This window comes from Tuber melanosporum (assembly GCF_000151645.1).
Source record: "Tuber melanosporum whole genome shotgun sequence assembly, scaffold_75, strain Mel28".
Classification (NCBI taxonomy): Eukaryota; Fungi; Ascomycota; class Pezizomycetes; order Pezizales; family Tuberaceae; genus Tuber; species Tuber melanosporum.
Genome location: NW_003299123.1, coordinates 464,714 through 484,324, shown reverse-complemented (window position 1 = coordinate 484,324; position 19,611 = coordinate 464,714). Strand labels below are relative to the sequence as shown.

Sequence of the window (19,611 nt, the reverse complement as noted above, 5' to 3'; positions counted from 1 at the left end):
TTGGAGGTTGATGGCAGCTGTAGGAGTTGGAACCGCGAATGGGCTGGTATGTCCTGGCCGATATATGTGCATATCACTTCATAGCCTGTGGCTTCGTGAGCGTAATGATATATAATAATAAAGCCCCATTTGTGGGAAGGCTGCCATATCCCGAGAACAGTGTGGTAGTATAAGCTCTGCCGAGGTCTTAGTGTTCCAGTACTAGGCTGCCCTCTGGCGGGCCCCGAGTCAGATAAAGCATAGCCAACCGTAAGAACTGGAATAATTGAGAATGGCGCTAGGACGTCCAAAATTCCCCCCTTTAGACTAGGCGGAGAAAATATAGCACCCGTCGAGAAAGACAAAAAGGAAAATTAACAGACCCTACTAGGAGAGGCAACTCCAACGTCCTAGCGAGATTCTCAATTATTCCAGTTCTTACTGTATTTGCTCCAGCTATCCTTTCCCATAACCCCTCCACGCTCAACTGACTTCCCCTCTTAGCGCTCCAAAGATACAACCGCCCAACAGCCTCAGCTTCGTTCTATCTCTGGGCACGAGTGGTGAGGGGGGGGCAGAAAAGCCTGGGAGTAGTTGAACCGGAACCCGGGAAACATTAATACACGACTGTAGCAGGGCATCCATTTCCTCTCCTGCACCGTCCCAAATATTGTGGTTATAGTTGAACGTGCCGATTGAAAACACGGCTGTAGTACGTGTGTAGTTGAAAGAGGGGTGGAAGAGGGAGTGGATGGGTAACTGAGTTTACCATGGAGGTTGAGGGGTGACATATCACGCCCATGCAGATTTGCGCGTCCCCAGCGTAATAACTCCACCGGAATGTTGAATGGTTTGTCGATACAGGCAGGCACCCCGAAATCCAGCAACTGCTTCTGGTTCTCGTGTTCGTATGCAACTGCCGCCTTGATGTTGTTGGAGGAGCAGTAGAAGGTCTCGAGGAATTTCGCCTCGATCATGTCCAACTTCGCCTTCTTGGTCGGGTGTGTACCTATCTCATCCCACTCCCCCCTCTTCGCCTTCGCTGCCCCACTCCGCAACGGTATCCGCGACCCGAATGTATCACCATCCTTCTTCCGGGGGTTCGCAGGGTTGGGTATACGATATTATCGTGGGATAACGACAAAGCGTAATAATTCGAACGATATTGCTTGTGGTGATAATGTAATGAAGCAGGAGGCGAATGTGTGCATCGTGAGTCGAGATACTTATATTCTATCCCGCTTTGGAGGAAAAAAATACCATATGACAGGCAATGTTTGTGAGGTCGTAAAATGCGTCATGGGATACCTATCACCTGCGCACATGTAGAGTGAGATGACCAGAAGCTAGTATCATACATCGCGTGAGTAATGAAAGCCACGAGAAAACTTAACAAACTTAACAAACAATGCTACCAATGTTCTGCTACTGCACTATATGCATTAGGCCACAACTCGTGAATACCACTACTCTTCCCTGTCCCCCCCTACACACATATGGAAGCCAAAAAGCCCATAGACTCCAAAAATCTCAACAAACACTATAAAATTTCAACAAATATATAATATAAAATAAATAAAAAAGCACCTACAAAAAAATCTCGCAAAATTCACATCCCACCCAATCCAAACGCACTGCAGACAATTCCAATCCCAATAAAACCTCGGCAATGTACAAGAATATCACGCGACTATACAAGACCTTTTTCTCTAACACAAGAGACTACGAAACAAAAAAAAAAGAAAAGAAAAAAAAGGGCAGAGACAAAAAAATAAAGATATAAGAAAAGGATATAAGGAGGAAGAAAAAACGACTACGTGACTCCGATGATTGAAACCACCGATTACGCCCGTCCCGGTGCCTGAGTGAAAAGGTAGGTAGAATGAGAGAAGGAAGTGGACCACCCATAGAAAAAAACGCTGACTAGAAGTAGAGCAGAAAGACCCAAACCCAGATGAAAGAAAGAAAGGAGGTATAGAATCGCTGTGGGTTACTGCAGATAACAACACCAAACCAAAGCCAAGCAAGAAAGGGAAAAAACAAAAGAAAAGAGAAACCTGCCCCCACTAAGACTCCACCAAAATTTCCTCCTTTCTTGCTCCCTCCATTTTGTCAATCCAATTCCCTTCCCTCTCTCTCCTCTGAGCACGCTTCCTAACCAACCTCGTCACTGCCCCCTCGATAGCTTCGATGTGCACACTGAGCGGAATCTGGGCTCCCCTAGCTTTATCTCCCGCCCTTCCCACTCCCGCACTCGCGCCTTCCACCAACAATGGTTCTGCCACTCTCCTCCTTAAAAGCTCTAAATCCGCCGTCATACGGTCTAACTCTAACACTGTGCTCTCTACGTAACCCCTAGCTTGCTCCTCATAACTCCCAATGACGGCGAGGAGCTGTGCGTTCTCGCGAAAGTTCTTGCGCTGGGCAGCGTTGCCGCCGAAGCGTGTCCACAAGGAAGAAAGCACGAGCGCTTCTTCCTTTTTGATATCAACTACTTCGCGCACGATCTCGTCGTAGATTGGTTTATGCTGCTCTGTTAGTGCCGTTAGTGAGGTGAAAATTGTTTCGCCGTCCGAGACAAGCAGGCGGAGGTTTGACTCGAGTACTTCGGCGGCTTTGTTAAAGGTTTCAGAAATGCGAGCATGTGTTTGGGGGTCTGTTGAATCGGGAGTCGGGGTGGAGGTTAGGAGAGATTTTATTGGGTTTAGGAGCTTGGTGAGGAAGGATTGGTGGTGAGATTGGTGTTGAATTGTGGTTAGCTGAAGAAGAGCATATTGGTTTATTGAGAGGAGTCTAGATTTTACTGTTAATGGTGATAGGTGTTAGGGGGAGGGTGGTATATTTACTGGTCTAGCACTCCGCCAACCTTACTCCCAAACCCCTGTAAAGCTCTCACGTTCATCTTCGCATCTTTAGCAAAGACATCCAGGCGTTCAGCAAGGGTCTCTTTGCACTTTAATTCAGAGTATCGGACGACGGTGCTCAGGTCGCTGACGGCCATCTCGCTCTGCTTCATCACCCTAGCTAAAGCGCTACCACCAGCTGCAGAGTCTACAATCTTCTCGAACGACGATTCTATGTTCATTAACGTCGGAAAGTCGGCGTACGAGGCATGTCGGAATGAAGAATTCGGATTGTATGGTGAAAATGGTCCGGGAAACTGTGAGGCGGCATTCAGATTTTGCATCAGTATTGATATTATCACCCCAAAGAAGCCGAGGAATATTAGCGTGACGAGGGGCCGCTTGAATGAGCGGAGGATCAGGTCAAGTTGGGACGCGAATTCATTGGCATACACCGAAGCAATACTATCCGGTTTCCTCTGCACGGATCCGGGCTGCGAAGAGTGGTGACTTGATTCTGTCAATATAGGATCTTGAGAACAGCGAAATAAAATGTCAGCGTTCATCCAGTCAAATAAAATAGGAAAATAAAATAAACAACGCGAAAATCAAACCAATGACATCGCAGATAAAGAAAAAAAAAGAAAGCTAAAACGTGGCTAAGATGCGCGACAAGAAGAACTCTTACCAAACCTCCAACCTCTTGGTTCCAATTCTCTCGCAAAGCTCGGAATCCCACTACATGAGCTGCCGCCGACAGAAACGTCGCTAGAAGAACTTCTATAATGCCCACCTGATGATGCGCTAACCATCTGTCCACGCGCGCTGAATCTGCTCTCGTATATCCCTCCCTGACCTCTAAACGGCGACGGCGACTGCCCCGGAGGCGGTAACTCTTGCTCGTACCGCCGCGTCATCATGAATTCCTCCCCTCTCTGCACCTGCGGTTGCGGTTGCGACTGCGGAGGGGGAGGTGGGGCAGGCGCATTCTGGCCGCCGTACGGATAATATCTGAGTAAATGCGGGGTTATTGGATGCGGAAGGTCAGCATTTGGACGAAATGCGGATGTGGGCGTCGGGTGGAATATATCGCGGCGCTGATCCCGGTGCCATTGTTTGTGTCGTTCCGAAGGAGGCACCGGTTCGTAGCCTGATAGAAACTCGAATGAATTTTCCGTCCCCGCCGTCGATGGTGCGCGGTTTGTCGAACCAAAGGATGACGGGGGTATAGTAGAAGGCGGGGTCATAGAAGGGGCGGTCGGCGCGGGGGTATACGATGGCTCAGACGGATCAGGCGAAGGCAGCTGCGGGGAAGTCTCCCTTGCAGGAGATACGTGCCGTGAAGAAGGTAAACGTGGGAGGGTAAGGCCGAGATCGCGCTCAGGCGATAGCCTGTCGTCCATTGTCCGCTCTGGAGAAAGCCGCGTAGGTGAGGAATATCGGTTACCATTCGGATCCACTATTGGGGGAGGTATTGCCAAGTTACCTGTCGAGGCGTTGTTATGGTTGTTGAGGGTGAGCTCGTTTGGCACCCGCATGGCTAGGCCGCTCTGCTGAATGAATTCCTCTATCGAGACACCCTCAGGTTTGCTGCTGGTGATGATTATTCCGTCACCGCCGTCATTCATTGCTGTATGGTAGGCAGGATTGTATCCAGGGCGCTATAATAATGTCGCGTAAGAAGTATGGTTATCTAGTATGTATGGTCGATCGATGAGGTCGTTGGGGTTAGAGAAAGGGCGAGGATGTTGGAGGGGTGTGGAGGTGTACGTGGTGGTGGTGGTGGTGGTTGTACTCGTACTTGAAAGGGTGGGAGGGGGGCTGGACCTCTTGAAGAATGTAGGGGAAAGGTCTTCGAGTCGGAAGGGAAGGGCGAGAGTTAAACAGCGTCGGGTCTTTCCAAGCTCCAATACCCCGCAGCCTCCCACAGCCAACTCACCCCTAATTGGTTCAATCTGATCGAAACAAGCTAATATGATAGATCACATTTCCTCATCCAGCCAATCAACTCCATAACAGGAGAGCACATCCTCAAGCGACTACCTTGCCTCCGGATGTTAAGCCTATGATAAAAGCGAAAAAGGATTCTCGCAAATTCAGATCAGAGCTGATAAGTATCATCTATTGAAACGTCGAAGATTCCACCACGATGCGACCATAGCTTTTTTAGCTTGGATGGAACATTTTGAGAGCGTTGAAGTTTTATCGATAAGTTGGAGAAAATAAAAGAAAAGAAAAGGACTCGAGGGCCAGACTGGAAGAGATCTGAGTATGTAAGCAAAGGCAGGGGGTTATTACCGGTTTTACATTGCTATTTTTGAACTAAAATATCCGCAATTGGTAGGTATGATGCATCACCTGTCCCATGCGAGATGCTCTTCTTGGGGGGCTACAACTTCCCTCTTCGTCCCCATCCCCATCCATCTGCCATCCATCATCCCACCACCGAAACCCTCATCCATCATCGTTCTTCGCCCGAGTAAGACATTGTTAGGGTTAGGTTTACACAATTAGCAGGAGTGGTTTGCAATCCAAACCACTTCAGCTCGGCTCAAATATCATACTGAAAGATGGACTATGGCAGCCACCCCATATACAAATGCTTGCAGTGTTACTCCTCCGATCCCCTGATATCATAATATATACCTGAACTGTACCTGTATAGTACCGTGCAGTGTTCTGTCACTGCACTACTACTGCACATGCTCAAACGTTCGACCTTAGCCTAATCGATGGGAAGCAACCCTCCAGTCTAAATATCCTTGTTCACTTTCATAGAGATTACAACAGACGACACGAGAACCTGCGCTACACTTGACCAAACCCTCTAAAACCGAAATTAAAATTCGTGGATCTTGTGCAATCTGTTATTCCCTCATAGCCCTAACGCAGGCTGTTTAGGCATCATATCATATTCACATCTAAACTTTTTCCTCGTTTGACAGGGCAAACCAGAAATCACATTTTCTCACTCGACATACCTAATCGAATTCACTCCCACTACTACTCTCATCCATTAACAACTCAGAAACTCTCATCCAGAAGGCTCCCGACCCCAAGACCACTTACCGGACCATCTGTGATATCCACCGTGGCCGCGATTTCATGTACCCTCTTGACACCCTTAAAGGTCTTCCTTCCCCGGATGAACCAGTATACAGCTGCGTAAAGGAAGATAATTGCTATCACAACCGAAACATAGTCTGCAGAAAAAGAAAGTCAGCCCCGTCCTGTGCAAGTGGCATAGGGAGAAACAAGACATACTCATGTTGCTCTTAGTAACAGGCATAATGAAGGGAAAACTATAGAAGACTAGGGTGAAGAGTGACCAAACAACTAAAACTCCATTGGCAAACCATCCCCACCTACCCATATAAAACGGCCCAGGGGCGGAGATCCGACGGCCTCCAATGAGAAGAAGAGATATTGGAATCATATAAGATATGTACTGCATGAGAATACCCCCAGTGAGAAGAGAGAAGAAGGCCGTGGTAGAGACCCAGTAAAGGATACCAAGCACAGCAATCCAGAAGCACGAGAAAATATGAGACCAAAGGGGAACAGAATAAGGCGCGCCAGCGACAACGGCAAGATAGGAGGAGAGTGGAAAACCCCTGTCCCTAGCAAAACTCCACATCTATAACATCATTAGCCTGAAATATGGAGAAATTGAGAGAAATAACCAACCAGACGGCTCTGCCATGTATGAATGCTCATTAAGCACCCAATAGCAGTGAGAATAACGAGCACTTCCAGAAACACCGCTCCTGGGACATTTCCCCTAAGTGCTTGCCGGAACAGTTCCAAGACCGGTACCGTAGTTGGAGTAGTAATCACACTTTTAATGTCCTGCATAGAGAAGAATATGGCTATGCTATAAACCCAAGATGTAATAAACCCGATCGCTACGGTACCCATAATTGCCTTAGGAATATTCTTTTCCGGATGCGGGATCTCTTCTGCCATATGGACGCATGAATCCAGACACGAGAATCCCCAATTGACCCCAAGAAGGCCGAGAATCCAGGCGACTGCATCATTATTCCAGCCAGAACTATTAGTATAAGACCTGAAAACAGCGCTATCGTATGACTATATCAGTATCACCATGTATAGATGCCGTGCGAATAAATAAGGCAGGTGATGCATACTCCGCAGAAGCCTTTTTCGGCGAGGCGATCAAAACCGCAAGAGTAATTGTCAGGAAACTCATCAGCGAGATATAAAGGCTGGCCTTGTTTAGCCCTGGGAGGAACCGGTTGGAGCAGTTCAGAAAGAAGACAAGAATATTAGCAATCTGGTAACCGACAAATCCCATCCATTGTTTGTAAACGATCTAGGTCATAATCAGCGCCTTAAATTTCTTTTTTATGGTTAAAACCGCGTCTCCCACCTCAGGCCTACAAAGAATAATAATTCCCACGACCCCCTGACCGACAACAAGAGCCACAGAAGCTCCAGTAATCATGGCACCAGCCCATGCAGTAACTCCAGTGAGATAAGACTAATTTCCAAAAAAGGACGTTATTAAAATTTCACCATCGCAAAGGTCACCAGCCCCCGCCTTGGCTGCGAGCCCCGTGTTAGGAGAGCCACGGTAGCAGCAGTGGCGAAACCTAAACAATGCAAAAAGGATGGAAAAGAAAACTTACTAGGAAAGCTCTACATCTATTGGGAGCAAGTCTGATTACCCAATAGTACTGACCACCTGAGCAATTAACAATTATTCACCTTCGGGGAATGTGTATGAGAAACCTACCAGCGTTCGGATAAGCACTCGCCAATTCTCCCAGACTAGCTCCGATACAGACATGAACCAATGCAACGAGAATTGCTCCGTACATGTAAATCGATGCACCCCCATTACCAATCCCAGTAGTGAGAGCGCCAGTAACGGCAAACCAACTGTTTGAAATCTGGGGCCGATTTGTTCTCGGGTTAACCCCTTGCCCCTGGTGGTATAATAATAACAACGGCAGCAGCGATAAACAAGGGGGGAACACATACACTGAACCCAACAGCCAAGCAGGAAAGTAGCGTGAACTTTCTTTGCAGCTCAGGTTTGTATCCCAATCCAGAAAGACGGGCATCGTCGAAGTTGCCCATGGCGTCCTCATCCACAACCTTGGTGACGGCGTCCTTTGGCGAGGGGGTGGTTTTTTTCTCTGCAGCGGAAACCATTTTCGACAGTATTGAATTGGATCCGGCGGATTAGACGGGTAACTATGAAGATCTCGTTCAGGTCCAATGTTGAGACGAACACAGAGGAAACAGGTCAATTAAAGGAGCGAAGAGTGACACGCCAAGACCAGCTTCGTTTCTTTTCTTTTTTCTTCTGGAGGGCGAGGAGGATAGGTCACTGGTAAGTTTGGGAGATGGGCGAAGGAATGAGGAGGAAGAGAGGTGGGAAGAGAAGTAGGAAGAGGATGTGTGAGCGGTGAGAAACAAACGACGCCAGATAGGTGCGGGCACGGTATATAGTATGCCAGGCGGGTATCCCGAAGAATCGGTTCATTACATTGTTTCCCAGGGATACACGTGTGGGACGGTTGCTAGCGAGCTGGTGATCTTCTTGCCTCCCTGTTAATCCGTTACAGCAAGCATAGTACGGTAATCATCGTTGCCTCTCTCCTTCACCATTCATTTTACCTACTGTTGGGAACGGTTGTTTCTAAAGCACTTCCATGTGCTCGAGGGTGTGCACACTTATCATGCTACAGTACCGGTACGTGTAAACCGTCATTCCAATGTCTCACCTATCTATCCGTGTTCCAACAACCTTCTTCTAGGCCTCAAGGTATCACAAATGATATTAGAAATAATCTTGGGGCGTCGAATCTAATACCAGTATCAACCTTGATATGTCCCGCTATGGTTAGACACTCACGTGAAAAGAGGTGAGATGCGCCTGGCCTTGAAATAATACTGGTACGCAGATCGGGGAAGAAGAACGATAAACTCGCCCACCAGATGTCTACCCAAGTATTACACGTCTTTATATTTCTAAGTGCACTAGTTGTTTTATCGTGGTTTTTGAACCCCCGCACATACCTTATATATGAAGGGTGAGAGACATCTCGACGAGGGAGATGCTCTGGGAAATCCCACCGGTAGGCCTATTGTGTGTGTGAGCTCCACCGTGCTTTGAATCATGTCATTAGAAGTGCATGCGATGGATTGTCTCATCTCCGTTTCCTCTATAGATCGAGGACTTACTGTAAGCCTTCACGTTCATCGGTTTGCCAGTCCCACAGCTCTCCCGCCCCAAGGCATGTGAGCGCTTCCAGCTGCGGGATCGCATGATCCTACTGATATCAGAACGGGATAGGGTATCTTTCCGAGATTAATATCGTATCATACCGTATAATATTGTGGTCTCGGACAAAGGGGGAATGTGGTTAGCGGCGAGTTGTCCTCGTGCTGTTTTTGGGTCAGGGACTAAAAGCAAAATGTGATTGAGCGAGTGAGATCCAGTGAATATCGGAAACGGGGGATTCCAAGGCAGCAATGCTCCTGGTAGGTAAGAGGTCCCCGAAAACAGGGACTCGCGAGATAAGTGACGGGGAAAATCAGTGGGTATGATATTCAATAGATATTTAAACCCTCATGCGAGTACAAATTCAGTTACAGGTAAATGCAACAGGTGTTTCCTGAGGATCTTAAGGTGTTGACGTGCTTTTGGTACTAGACCCTCAACTCCCTGCATTTGTGCATGTGGGGGAATACCCAACAGTCGTTACTTGGATCCTGGGAAGAAGGCGGTGAGCACCGTATTCGAGTATCGTAAAAGAAGGGGCATTGGGGAAATAGCACTTTGATTATGGTACGGTAGGTGCCCCGGAAATCTGAATTTATTGTGCCGGCACTTATGATGGAGAATCTGTGGCGGTGCAATACCTTAACGGCATCTCCCGGACAGCTGAGACACTGGGAAAATTTGGGCTGCCCTTGTCAGTGTCTGAGACACAGGTTAATAATAAGCAACTTTTGTTTAATTGCTGCGACTTCACATCAGCCAAATGCGCAAACCCCAGGCCATGGCCAATACGGTGCCAGCTATGATCGCACCTGCGCTTCCATCGTCGCTGAAGGGTGCTGGGGTGGTACTTGTACCTCGGTCCTCTCTGTCCTCTGACAGGGCCGCGCAAAAGACTTCCACCGCCTCAGCAGTTCAGGAGGGGAGTTGAACACTACAGGTACTGTGGCACTTGTATCATATTGCTTGTGATGTTGGAGGCATTTTTTGCGGGGGCAAGCTATGGTATCGGTACTGATACGGTGGTAAATGCTCGTGAAGCCGTCCGGATTCCTGGAACCCACTCTGATGAGCGATATCGATAACTATTGGTTCTAGTGTTACGTTGGTGGTATTCATTGTATCTTTCAGGACCTGGGTCGATTTATTCCACGGTTAATCGGGTGCTGCTACAAGTCCCAGACAAGAAGTATTCCGAAACAGGGGGCCCTGTCATGGGTTGCAGGGAGGGTGGAAGATGTGTGAAGGTCCTTGTACTTAGACTAAAAAGGTAGTTAGCCCCTAATTAAAGATCATGAAATACCTTTTCAAAAAACATCGGGTGCAATTATCATATCAAAATACTGTATCTTTTAAAGTGTTTTTTTCGTAAGTGAAGCGCCAAATATACCAAAATGGGATATCAGCTAATTTATCTATAGACAATGCCGCAAGTTAAAACCCAGGAAACCTCATACAAGGAGAGGTGCATAGTGCAGGCTTTACAATTCAAAGCAGGCTGGGGATATCAGCGGATTTCTGATAACCAAGGGTTAGCAATTAGTACTATATCAGATGTCTGTCAGGTACTAGCAACACCAAAAAAGAGAAAGAGTCAACCCTTCTCTATTACTCCCACTATCCGCAGAGTCCTTGTTGCTGCTGCAACAAGGGATATCAAGCATTGTCAGATGCCATTAACAGACATCGCAAATATCTGAGGAGTCCAGGCCTCAGAGAAAACACTTCGAAAAGCCTTTGTCCTCGAGGGCTACCACAGCTGCAAGGCTTGGAAAAAGCTTCTTGTAAATTCAGACCAGAAGGCTAAGCAGCTTGAATTCACTCTCACCTATCGAGGCTGGTTCTGAGATGATTGGCAACTGGTTATCTGGACTGATGAATGCTACATGTGGCTGTCAGGCATATGTGGCACAGTCTGGATAACCCGTTGCGCTGGTGAGGAGTATGAGGATGCATGCCTCTCTACTCAGTTCAAGAAGTGGGATGCTATCATGATCTGGAGGGGGATATGTGGTCAAGCAAAGGCACCTCTTGTTCTTTAGGAGCGAGAGAATTGGGGTACAATAACTGCAAGTGCGTATTGTACCTATGTTTTAACTCTGGCTCTCTCTCTATTCTGGTATCAGGATTGTACCCAGGTCCAACAAAGACTTTGGGTAATAGAGGATGGTGCCTCTGCCCACAAGGCACGATATACTCAAGCAAGGCAGGAGGAGTATGGTATGCCAATGTTCAATTGGTCCCCTAGCTCCCCTGACCTGAATCCGATTGAGAATGTTTGGAATCTTTTGAAAGGTATACTTGATGCCTGGTGTCATGAATGTGGCTTGGCATGGAAAAGGTTTTTACATGACTCATGATTATGAGTCATAGGTATGTTATTGTTTTACGCATATGACTTGTTTAGGTCATATGATTTATTATGTTATGATTTGTTATGTTTCACACATGGCTTAAATATGAGTCATGGGACATGCGCCTGGCGAGTTTGCCTTGCAAGTGTACCTTGTGAGTATGCCTTGTGCATATGATTTATGTTTTACACATGACCTTGTTATGAGGTCATGGGTTTCGTGCATATGACTCAGTCGAGTCATATGACTTGTTTATTGTGTTATGACTGGTTTATGAGTTTTCGTACATGACCTTGCTATGAGGTCATGGGTTTTGAGCGTGTGACCACTTTGGTCACATGACTTTTTTTTCCTTTGTTATGATTTGGTTTCGCACATGTGACCACTTGGAGTCACATGACTACAGGCGGGAAGAACACTATATAAGGAGGCAGATGCGGCCGAGAAGGATAGGTTCTTCATGCTTTATTCTAAGTACTTTTCCTACTTATTATTTTAACGAATATAAAACACCTTTACAATCTTTATCTTTATTGCAATATTTATCGTTATGCAGAGAAAAAGCTCTTCACAGAGAAGAGTTAGAGAAAGCTTACGATAGCCGTTTCCGATAGAAGACAGAGGTCTTGTACTATCGGTAATGTAGGTAGAGGCCTAGTGCTATCGTAAGACGAAGAAAGAGGAAGAAGGAGAAGAGAAGTATTGTTCCCCATCGCCAAGAACTAACCATCCGAGGAGGGATCATTACACCTGGTGGCCTTGCGTTCGGGGAAAAGCTGCCATGGCAGCTGCAGTTCCAGAAGAATGGGATCGGATATCTCCATCTGTTGTGGTTTCGTTCATTGATTCCATGCCCAAACCGATTGAGGCCATTATAGCTGCTAATAGAGAACATACTCGCTGGTAGACTAGACCAATCATTTTTTCATTTTCTCTAATTTTTAATTTTTAATATTTACAATTGTTTATTTATATTTATTATATCTATCTCAATGTACTCTATATACAAATATTCAATAGTTTATAATCGTTTATAAGTTTTTGGGAAGCTATTTAACAATCTTTGATCATGGGCTAACTGCCATTTTAGTCTAAGTACTCCAACATTCAGGCATCTTCCGCCCTCCCTTCAGCTTATGACAGGGGCCCCCTGTTTCCGAATACTTCTTGCCTGGGACGTGTACTCAGAGACCCGGTCAAGAAAATAATGGGATCTGGAGAGTCTCCTTCCTTAACTGGAAATAAATTACCAGGGTTTCAAACTAAGTACTTGTACTCGTACTAGTACAAGTACTTGTAGGACCTGCTCCGTTGACCTCGGGTGCTCGACGGACTGCGAGTACGGTAACTTAGTCTACGGGGCAGAGGGGAACTCCATCAGCTGGTCCCGAAAATCACAATGTAATAAGCTGGCCTCCCAACTATCAACCCCATATCAGTGGCCTACGATGTGTTACCCCACCGGCCTGATAATACTTCCATGCATTATTTGCGATTCCCAAGTTGCTCTAGTTTTAGGCGCGTGACGTGATGTTTTCCCAGCTTTTCATCGTTTCCCCCTCAATTCCCGCTGCCCCCACCTTGCTATGCGTCAGTCTGACTTACGCCATCCTCCCTAAACACTCTCGGTCTCTCAAGAGGATACCAATAATGTCGAAAAGAGCCTCGCCACGCGAACTAGAATCCCTACACGCTCCAGTTTCTCCTCCAATGCTGAAGCGAAAAGCGCAGTCTCCAACTCCACCATCGGAAAAGAGGTTGAAGGAGGGGAAGGCACGAATGGGGCCTGAGGATGAAGGCAGTAGCGACTTGATGGCTGTTAAACCGAGGATAAGGGTAGCTTCACCCTTCCAACTCACGAGAGTTGACGAATTACCCGAGAGCGAGAATGTCGACGCGGTGGGAATTAGAGATATTCTTCGCAGAGGTCCACTCAAGGAGGTTTGGATATTCAATTACTTGTTTGACTTGGATTGGGTTATGTATGTTATTCCCGGTTAGCGTGTTTTGCTATGTGCTGACTGGAAGGGATTATATAGGAATCAGTTTGATCCTGACGTCAAGGACACAGTGAAAGTGAGAATAGTCCATGGGAGCTGGAGACGGGAGGACGCCAACCGAGCTCGAATTCACGTTAGTCGACCACCATTATTGGAATGGATTATGCTAATCTTTGGTAGGACCAAGCGGAGAGTTATCCTAATGTCAAGCTTGTTTGTGCCTTTATGCCTGAGCCCTATGGAACCCATCATTCTAAGATGTTTGTTCTGTTCCGGACCGATGATCATGCTCAGTAAGACACCATCCGTATCGACGATGACAGGGCTGACAAACACAGGATCATAATACACACCGCCAATATGATCCCGTTCGACTGGCAGAATATGACACAAGCTGTCTGGCAATCTCCACTTCTCCCCCTCTTACCCCAAGATCATGGATCGCCTCGCGCCCAGACCTTTAAACCCATTGGACAGAGGTTCAAGACCGATATCTTGGCCTACTTCTCGGCTTATGGCGAGGGGAGGACAGACTTTCTCACTACACAGCTTTCGAGATACTCTTTCGATCCGGTCAAAGCAGTATTTGTCGGTAGTGTCCCCGGGAAATTCCACATTGACGCATCCAACGGGAAAGGCTACGAATGGGGTTGGAGGCGATTGGCCAGTGTCCTTCGGAAGGTGCCCCTTCGAAGTCCTGAAGCCAAAGGCTGCATAGTAGTCCAAGTGTCCTCTATTGCTACTCTCGGATCAAAGAACACATGGCTTTCCCCAGTCCTATTTGCAAGTTTGAAAACGAGCAGGTTCACAGCATCCGCTGAGCCAAAATTCCACGTGATATTCCCCACGGCCAACGAAATCCGCGAATCTCTAAATGGATATAGAAGTGGCTCATCTCTGCACATGAAGTTTCAGTCCCCAGCACAGCAGGCACAACTGGGGTATATGCGGCGACACCTCACACACTGGGACTCGAACCCTCCACCGAATACTCAGTCCTCCTCCTTCTCCTCCTCCTCCTCCTCCCCCGCTCTCAAGGATGCAGGAAGGGCGAGAGCAGCACCTCATATAAAAACCTACATCCGCTTCTCAGACACCGACTGCACGCAGATTGATTGGGCCCTTCTAACATCAGCAAACATTTCTATCCAAGCCTGGGGCGCCGCAGAGAAGGACCCGATAGGAAGAATTAACCACAGAGAAGTGCGCATCTGCAGTTACGAAGCAGGGGTTCTGGTGTACCCTGAGATCCTAGACGTGGAAGAAATGGTGCCGACATTTAGGAAGGATATCCCGGATGAGATTGGAGATGGGGGAACAGCGGGGTTGAGGATGCCGTATGGGTTGCCGTTGCGGAAGTACGCTTCAAACGAAATGCCGTGGTGTGCTTATAAGAGTTATTCGGATGTGGATTGGTTGGGACAACGTTGGGAAGCGTGATTGACGGAGTTGGCGTGGGGTGGACTGAGAACTTGCATCACACTGTGTTTTCTCATGATTTCTGGCTCTGGTTGCTCTGGAAACATGAAGTGTGAGAGGTGATTAATGTATAATAGTTTACTGCATCATGTGGGATCTGCTCGGGCTTTCTAGGTGGGTACGGTGTTTGCTAGACCTGATACAATATATGACTTATGGTATGCTTTTCCTGCACTGGCCGTAGGATGTGATTCCAGCAGGGGTGGGAGACTGGATAGTGGCGCTTCACCGAGAGCATGATATAAACTTCCTGGGGTTGTTTGCAGTTTGTTTCGGGGGGGCTGGATGATTATCGTATGAGGCGGAGTGATTCTCTGTGACCTGAGTACAAGTAGATACCGTACTGTAACAGCACTCACTACCATTGTGGTTGCTCCTGTTGCTTTCTACTGCTTGCCCGTGTCCTCTATCCACCTTTAATCACGGCGGCAGTCTTCGTGCCAACTGCCGTGGACAAGATTATTAAAAATTTTCTGAAGTTCTACCCTATATTATATAATATTATAGTTTACCCCACCAACGCCCATCCCCCGTGCTCTCACAAGGCTGATACCAATCCCATGTGGTGAGCAGATATTTGAAGCAGGGAAGGTGCAATTCATGCACCAGGATATGATATCAGTCTACCATACTCGGCGAGCGGAAATTAAGCAATCACATGAACGCCACCCGATGCTTTTTCCAGTTCTCCCCAACTCATCCCCTGGCTGCTCCTTTAATATAGGCCTCGTCGCGTTCGTCGGGCATATCGAACCCCCATGCTATGGGATCGTTGTGCCTGTCCAGGGGCTCCGGCTTTTTGGAGGAGCCATCCCACATTGGATTCTATTCCTTTAGTCTACAAGCAATATCCAGTAGACTCGAGACAAAGAGGAGAGACTCACGTTCGAAATTCGACGCAATTCTCGATTGAGTGATACTCTTGGGTATAACACTGGTGCCTTGCTTACTCGCCCGATCGATCAAAACCCTGCGCGAGGTCCTCCCCATCTCCTTTGCGATCTTTTGAGCCTCCTCATCATCGATAACCGTTTCCTTTCCATAAGTGTTGCTTCGCGATGGACTGTAGGCGGTTACATGGATTCCCTTGCCATCGAAGTATTTCTTTAGCTAGGGTGTTCCAGTTGCAGGAATGGGTGTGTTTCGATGGAGTTCTATCTGATTAACAGCCGGCACAATCTTGACCGTTTTTGGGAGCCCTCCGAGACTGTACGGATGTTGGATTTGGGGGCCGCGGTCGCGCGGACATTGCCCTCCTTCGCGAGTTTCTCCATCGCGGTCTAGGTGTCACCGGCGAGGATGCCTGCTTGTGCGAACTCGCCGGTTTCAGTATGGGGGAGCTGTTCATTTCCCGGACGGAAGACAATGCGCCAGCAGATCTGCCGGTGTGGAGGTTGGCTCCTGCTGGTGGGTGGGAGGAAGGGGAGGGGCAGTTACCGTACTCGTACGAGGTATTCCGTATAGATCCAGAGAGTAAGGTCTTGTTCGGTCTACCGGTAGTCCTTTCTAGACGTCCCCGCTGGTCTCGGGTGATTCGGGGGCTTGCCACCGATAGCAAGTAATGTTCCCTCTCTTGGGACACCAGAATTCTTGATTCGTTATTGCAGATGGCTCTATCGCTAAAACGCTTTCATTAGCCTCCAAAATTTCTTTCTCATACATTCTGGGTTGTAGAACTAACATCTATCCATGTCCCGCCTTCGACGCCCATTCAGTAGCCCTTTCGACCCCATTGGGCTTTGACGGCCAAGTTCCCAGTCCCACGGCTCGGATCTTAGTACTGGTTTTCAAAGTATAAATCATTTCAGAATACATTGTTGATAGTAATCTCTTGCCGGATGGAGGTTTTCGTATGAGACCATGGCAGATGGAATAAATTCTGTGGGTGGAAGGGCTGCGGGGGGGCCTGGGGTTTTTAACGGCGCGGACCCGGATTGCGGGCTATCTCATTGGTGTTTTTATTATCAGTTTGAGGGGGGGGGAGGTGTTTGCCCATGAATGATTGAAGGTCATTTTGGAAAGAGATATACCGGTAGCTATTTGGACTAATGAGTGGGATGGCGGGGTTTGAGTAGGGGGAGTGGAAATCGAAGAGCTTGCACAGGTTGGGTGGGCAGTTAGTTACAGATGATCGGAAGAGTCAGGGACGAGGACGAGGTTCTACTAGCACATAAGTATTTAGTCTTCTGTGATTGTGGTAATAGTCTCCTACAGTAGATGAACTAGTACTGGTGGCTATCTTAACTACGCCAGTGTTGGTTGGTTAAGATGTGACCTGCTCACGGACACAGCTAACAACTCAAGACATTTTGTTCTAATCACCCTGTACCTTTCAAACTCACAACTACCGTACAGCCTCCGCACTTGAAGCCGAATATTTTACCCACGGCTGGCTCCCTTTCCCCGGGTACTCGACTTCCCGAAATCCTTCTTGCCTCCGGCAATAATTCTGTAACATCTGGAAGACGCCTCCTGCAGAACCCTGACAAGCCACGAGGACCTTCCCAAAACTCAGAGCTCCATTGGCCGGATTTTATTTTAACAATCCGGAAAGATATATTTGCGAATTTGAGTTTGTGGACTTTCTAAACAGTCCAAGCGAGCAGATAATGCCTAAGTACGGCGGAGTGACTGGAGATTTGGGTGTACCGTAATGAAGGGGACTTGACTCCAGTGTGCTATTCATGGCGGTGTGTGCACGCAGAGGACAGTCTGCAGCCGTGCAATGACGGAACGGATATATCGGTAGTCTGGTGCTAGTAGATTTCCAATCCCCTATTATACACTGCTGGCTGTCAAAACCAGGGCCACGAAAGAAACTGGGGCAATTTATTTGTTTCTTATACTCGGAGAGCCTAGTTATTCGGTCAAGGTCGATGGAACATGCTACTGTATCGAAGGTCAAAGTAGTTGGAATATCAAAGCTTTTTTTCGCTGCAAACCTTGTTTTGATAGATAAGCTACTACTACTCGTCCCAAGCAAGAAGTACCGGTATCCGAAAGCCGGGATTCGCGAAATATATATGGCAAGATATGCATGCGTACCTGAGTGAACATATACACCCCCGATTGGCATCTTCGGATTCTTCTCGCCTAAGGCCAGCAGCGCTGATTTTGCCGGGTGAGATGTGGTGAGACAATCCGGGATGTTGCCTAGTCGAGTAGTGCGCCGGTACTATCTTGATGGTAATCTGCCTCAAAGCAAAGTTTAACTGACGTGCTGCGCTTTATTATATTCATACCAGGGAGGTAGGGCGGTACGTACTGTACCGGAGCGCGTGCTCTGGCGGAGAATTCGATCTGCGGCGGGAATGAGGTACTTGACGATCGGAACTTTACAAAGTGGCCGTAGACCACTGACAACGTCTAACTGAGGAAAGGTGGTATTCGGATTATTGTGGTGGGATAATGTGCTGGTGTATGATAACTCCAACAACGCTTGCGGGACTTGAAGGTAGTTCTTGGTCGTGCGTCTGGTGTAATAATTCGGGATGAGGTACTGTACCGGTATATAGCAGTTATCATACTTTCGCGGTAGGGGTTTTCAAAGTTAATAAGGTGGAAAAAAAACATGGCTTACTTTGCAGTTTCATGCAAGCTTGGCACCCCTGGAAACAGATAATTTACCATTACTTTACCTAACCATACAATACTTTTCTCTCTGGTAGAGAGAGGTCCAGAGGTTCTTAAATTGCTACAAAATTCCGTTTAACTGAACCCTACAAAAAACTAGAAACAATACATGAAGTACAAAGAAATTGATATAAATATTGTAGTGGTGTGCACTGACTTTAGAAAACAGTTATCCACATTCTGTGGCAAAAATATCTTGATTGATTTTTTGTTAATGAAATAAGATTTATACAAAGCCTGTAAGTACTAGTATTAAAACTTAAATGGGATGGAGAGTACTCTGTAGCATGCTCAATTTCCAAATTTAAAATTAATTGAACAATTATAGTTAGATACGTGCTAGATATGGAAAATGAGTTGGAAGGAAACCAGGGAATGGGTTGGCAATATTCCAATGTTCTAGAGAATGCTCTCAATACTGTTTGGAATCCAATTCCAACTGAAAGCCTTGAAGACATGATCAGAACAATGCCACAGCACCTCCAGGCCATTATTGATATTGATAGAGGACCAACTGGATATTAATTTCTATATTTTAGTGCACATAGTATAGACTTTATTTCTTTGCTGATTTTATTCATAATATATCACTTGCAGTACTCCTCATTTTGAAGGGACCTGACTTTTTGCCACCACCAATAAAATCTCACCAGCAATCACTTGAATTTCCTAACCTGGTTTAGCCTACATACAAATGTCACATCTCTTTTGGGATCAGGACCCGACTTTTGTCAACCCCCTAGTACTAGTACAAGTACATAGTTTTTTGTATGACGTTTTCGGTATGGGTTCGATCTTCCGCTATTACCTACGGGTGAGTCAGGGCGTCGTGATTTTCGGAGGCCTCTTTTATTCCTGTTGCCTTCACGTCCCAGCTGTATTCCCTATTCGGTCGCTGGGGTAGACAACAGGCTCGAGTGATGGTGTGTGAGGGGCAGGCTGGTCACTCGGTTTTGTTCGGTCTTGCCGAGGCTGCTATTGAAGTTTGTGTTCGGACAGTTCCCCCACCCTTCGCACTGGATGCGTCCAGATTTGGATTTAGGGGTCTGGATGATGGTCTGGATGAG

General features: G+C 47.1%; 3 protein-coding genes; 1 reads left to right on the top strand and 2 right to left on the bottom strand.

Annotated features, from left to right (window-relative positions):
• Window positions 1-1,507: 1,507 nt before the first annotated feature.
• GSTUM_00010830001 (uncharacterized protein) lies at window positions 1,508-4,592 on the bottom strand. XM_002841541.2 has 3 exons: window positions 3,511-4,592; window positions 2,826-3,354; window positions 1,508-2,772 (listed from the first exon to the last, which is right to left on the bottom strand). The coding sequence occupies exons 1-3, from the start codon at window positions 4,448-4,450 to the stop codon at window positions 2,046-2,048; spliced, it is 2,196 nt and encodes a 731-aa protein (XP_002841587.1). The 5' UTR covers window positions 4,451-4,592; the 3' UTR covers window positions 1,508-2,045.
• A 1,055-nt stretch (window positions 4,593-5,647) lies between these two features.
• On the bottom strand, window positions 5,648-8,756 carry GSTUM_00010829001 (uncharacterized protein). XM_002841540.2 has 10 exons: window positions 7,830-8,756; window positions 7,582-7,738; window positions 7,475-7,530; window positions 7,216-7,326; window positions 6,974-7,158; window positions 6,510-6,903; window positions 6,192-6,459; window positions 6,087-6,096; window positions 5,892-6,025; window positions 5,648-5,825 (listed from the first exon to the last, which is right to left on the bottom strand). Exons 1-9 carry the CDS (start codon window positions 8,001-8,003, stop codon window positions 5,947-5,949), a joined length of 1,434 nt encoding a protein of 477 aa, XP_002841586.1. The 5' UTR covers window positions 8,004-8,756; the 3' UTR covers window positions 5,648-5,825; window positions 5,892-5,946.
• A 4,259-nt stretch (window positions 8,757-13,015) lies between these two features.
• GSTUM_00010828001 (uncharacterized protein) lies at window positions 13,016-15,079 on the top strand. XM_002841539.2 has 5 exons: window positions 13,016-13,414; window positions 13,472-13,565; window positions 13,613-13,725; window positions 13,771-14,373; window positions 14,482-15,079. The coding sequence occupies exons 1-5, from the start codon at window positions 13,083-13,085 to the stop codon at window positions 14,870-14,872; spliced, it is 1,533 nt and encodes a 510-aa protein (XP_002841585.1). The 5' UTR covers window positions 13,016-13,082; the 3' UTR covers window positions 14,873-15,079.
• The last annotated feature ends 4,532 nt before the right edge of the window (window positions 15,080-19,611 follow it).

What these genes read in the sequence shown, in the direction of transcription:
- GSTUM_00010828001 (XM_002841539.2), top strand. Translation starts at nt 13,083, where the DNA reads ATGTCGAAAAGAGCCTCGCCACGCGAACTAGAATCCCTACACGCTCCA. An exon ending in TTTGACTTGGATTGGGTTAT is followed by an intron (nt 13,415 to 13,471) that starts GTATGTTATTCC and finishes GGGATTATATAG; the next exon opens with GAATCAGTTTGATCCTGACG. An exon ending in CCAACCGAGCTCGAATTCAC is followed by an intron (nt 13,566 to 13,612) that starts GTTAGTCGACCA and finishes AATCTTTGGTAG; the next exon opens with GACCAAGCGGAGAGTTATCC.
- GSTUM_00010829001 (XM_002841540.2), bottom strand. Translation starts at nt 8,003, where the DNA reads ATGGTTTCCGCTGCAGAGAAAAAAACCACCCCCTCGCCAAAGGACGCC. An exon ending in CCGAAAAAGGCTTCTGCGGA is followed by an intron (nt 6,904 to 6,973) that starts GTATGCATCACC and finishes GTCATACGATAG; the next exon opens with CGCTGTTTTCAGGTCTTATA. An exon ending in ATACATGGCAGAGCCGTCTG is followed by an intron (nt 6,460 to 6,509) that starts GTTGGTTATTTC and finishes ATGATGTTATAG; the next exon opens with ATGTGGAGTTTTGCTAGGGA.
- GSTUM_00010830001 (XM_002841541.2), bottom strand. Translation starts at nt 4,450, where the DNA reads ATGAATGACGGCGGTGACGGAATAATCATCACCAGCAGCAAACCTGAG. An exon ending in ACCAAGAGGTTGGAGGTTTG is followed by an intron (nt 3,355 to 3,510) that starts GTAAGAGTTCTT and finishes GCTGTTCTCAAG; the next exon opens with ATCCTATATTGACAGAATCA. An exon ending in GTTGGCGGAGTGCTAGACCA is followed by an intron (nt 2,773 to 2,825) that starts GTAAATATACCA and finishes AGTAAAATCTAG; the next exon opens with ACTCCTCTCAATAAACCAAT.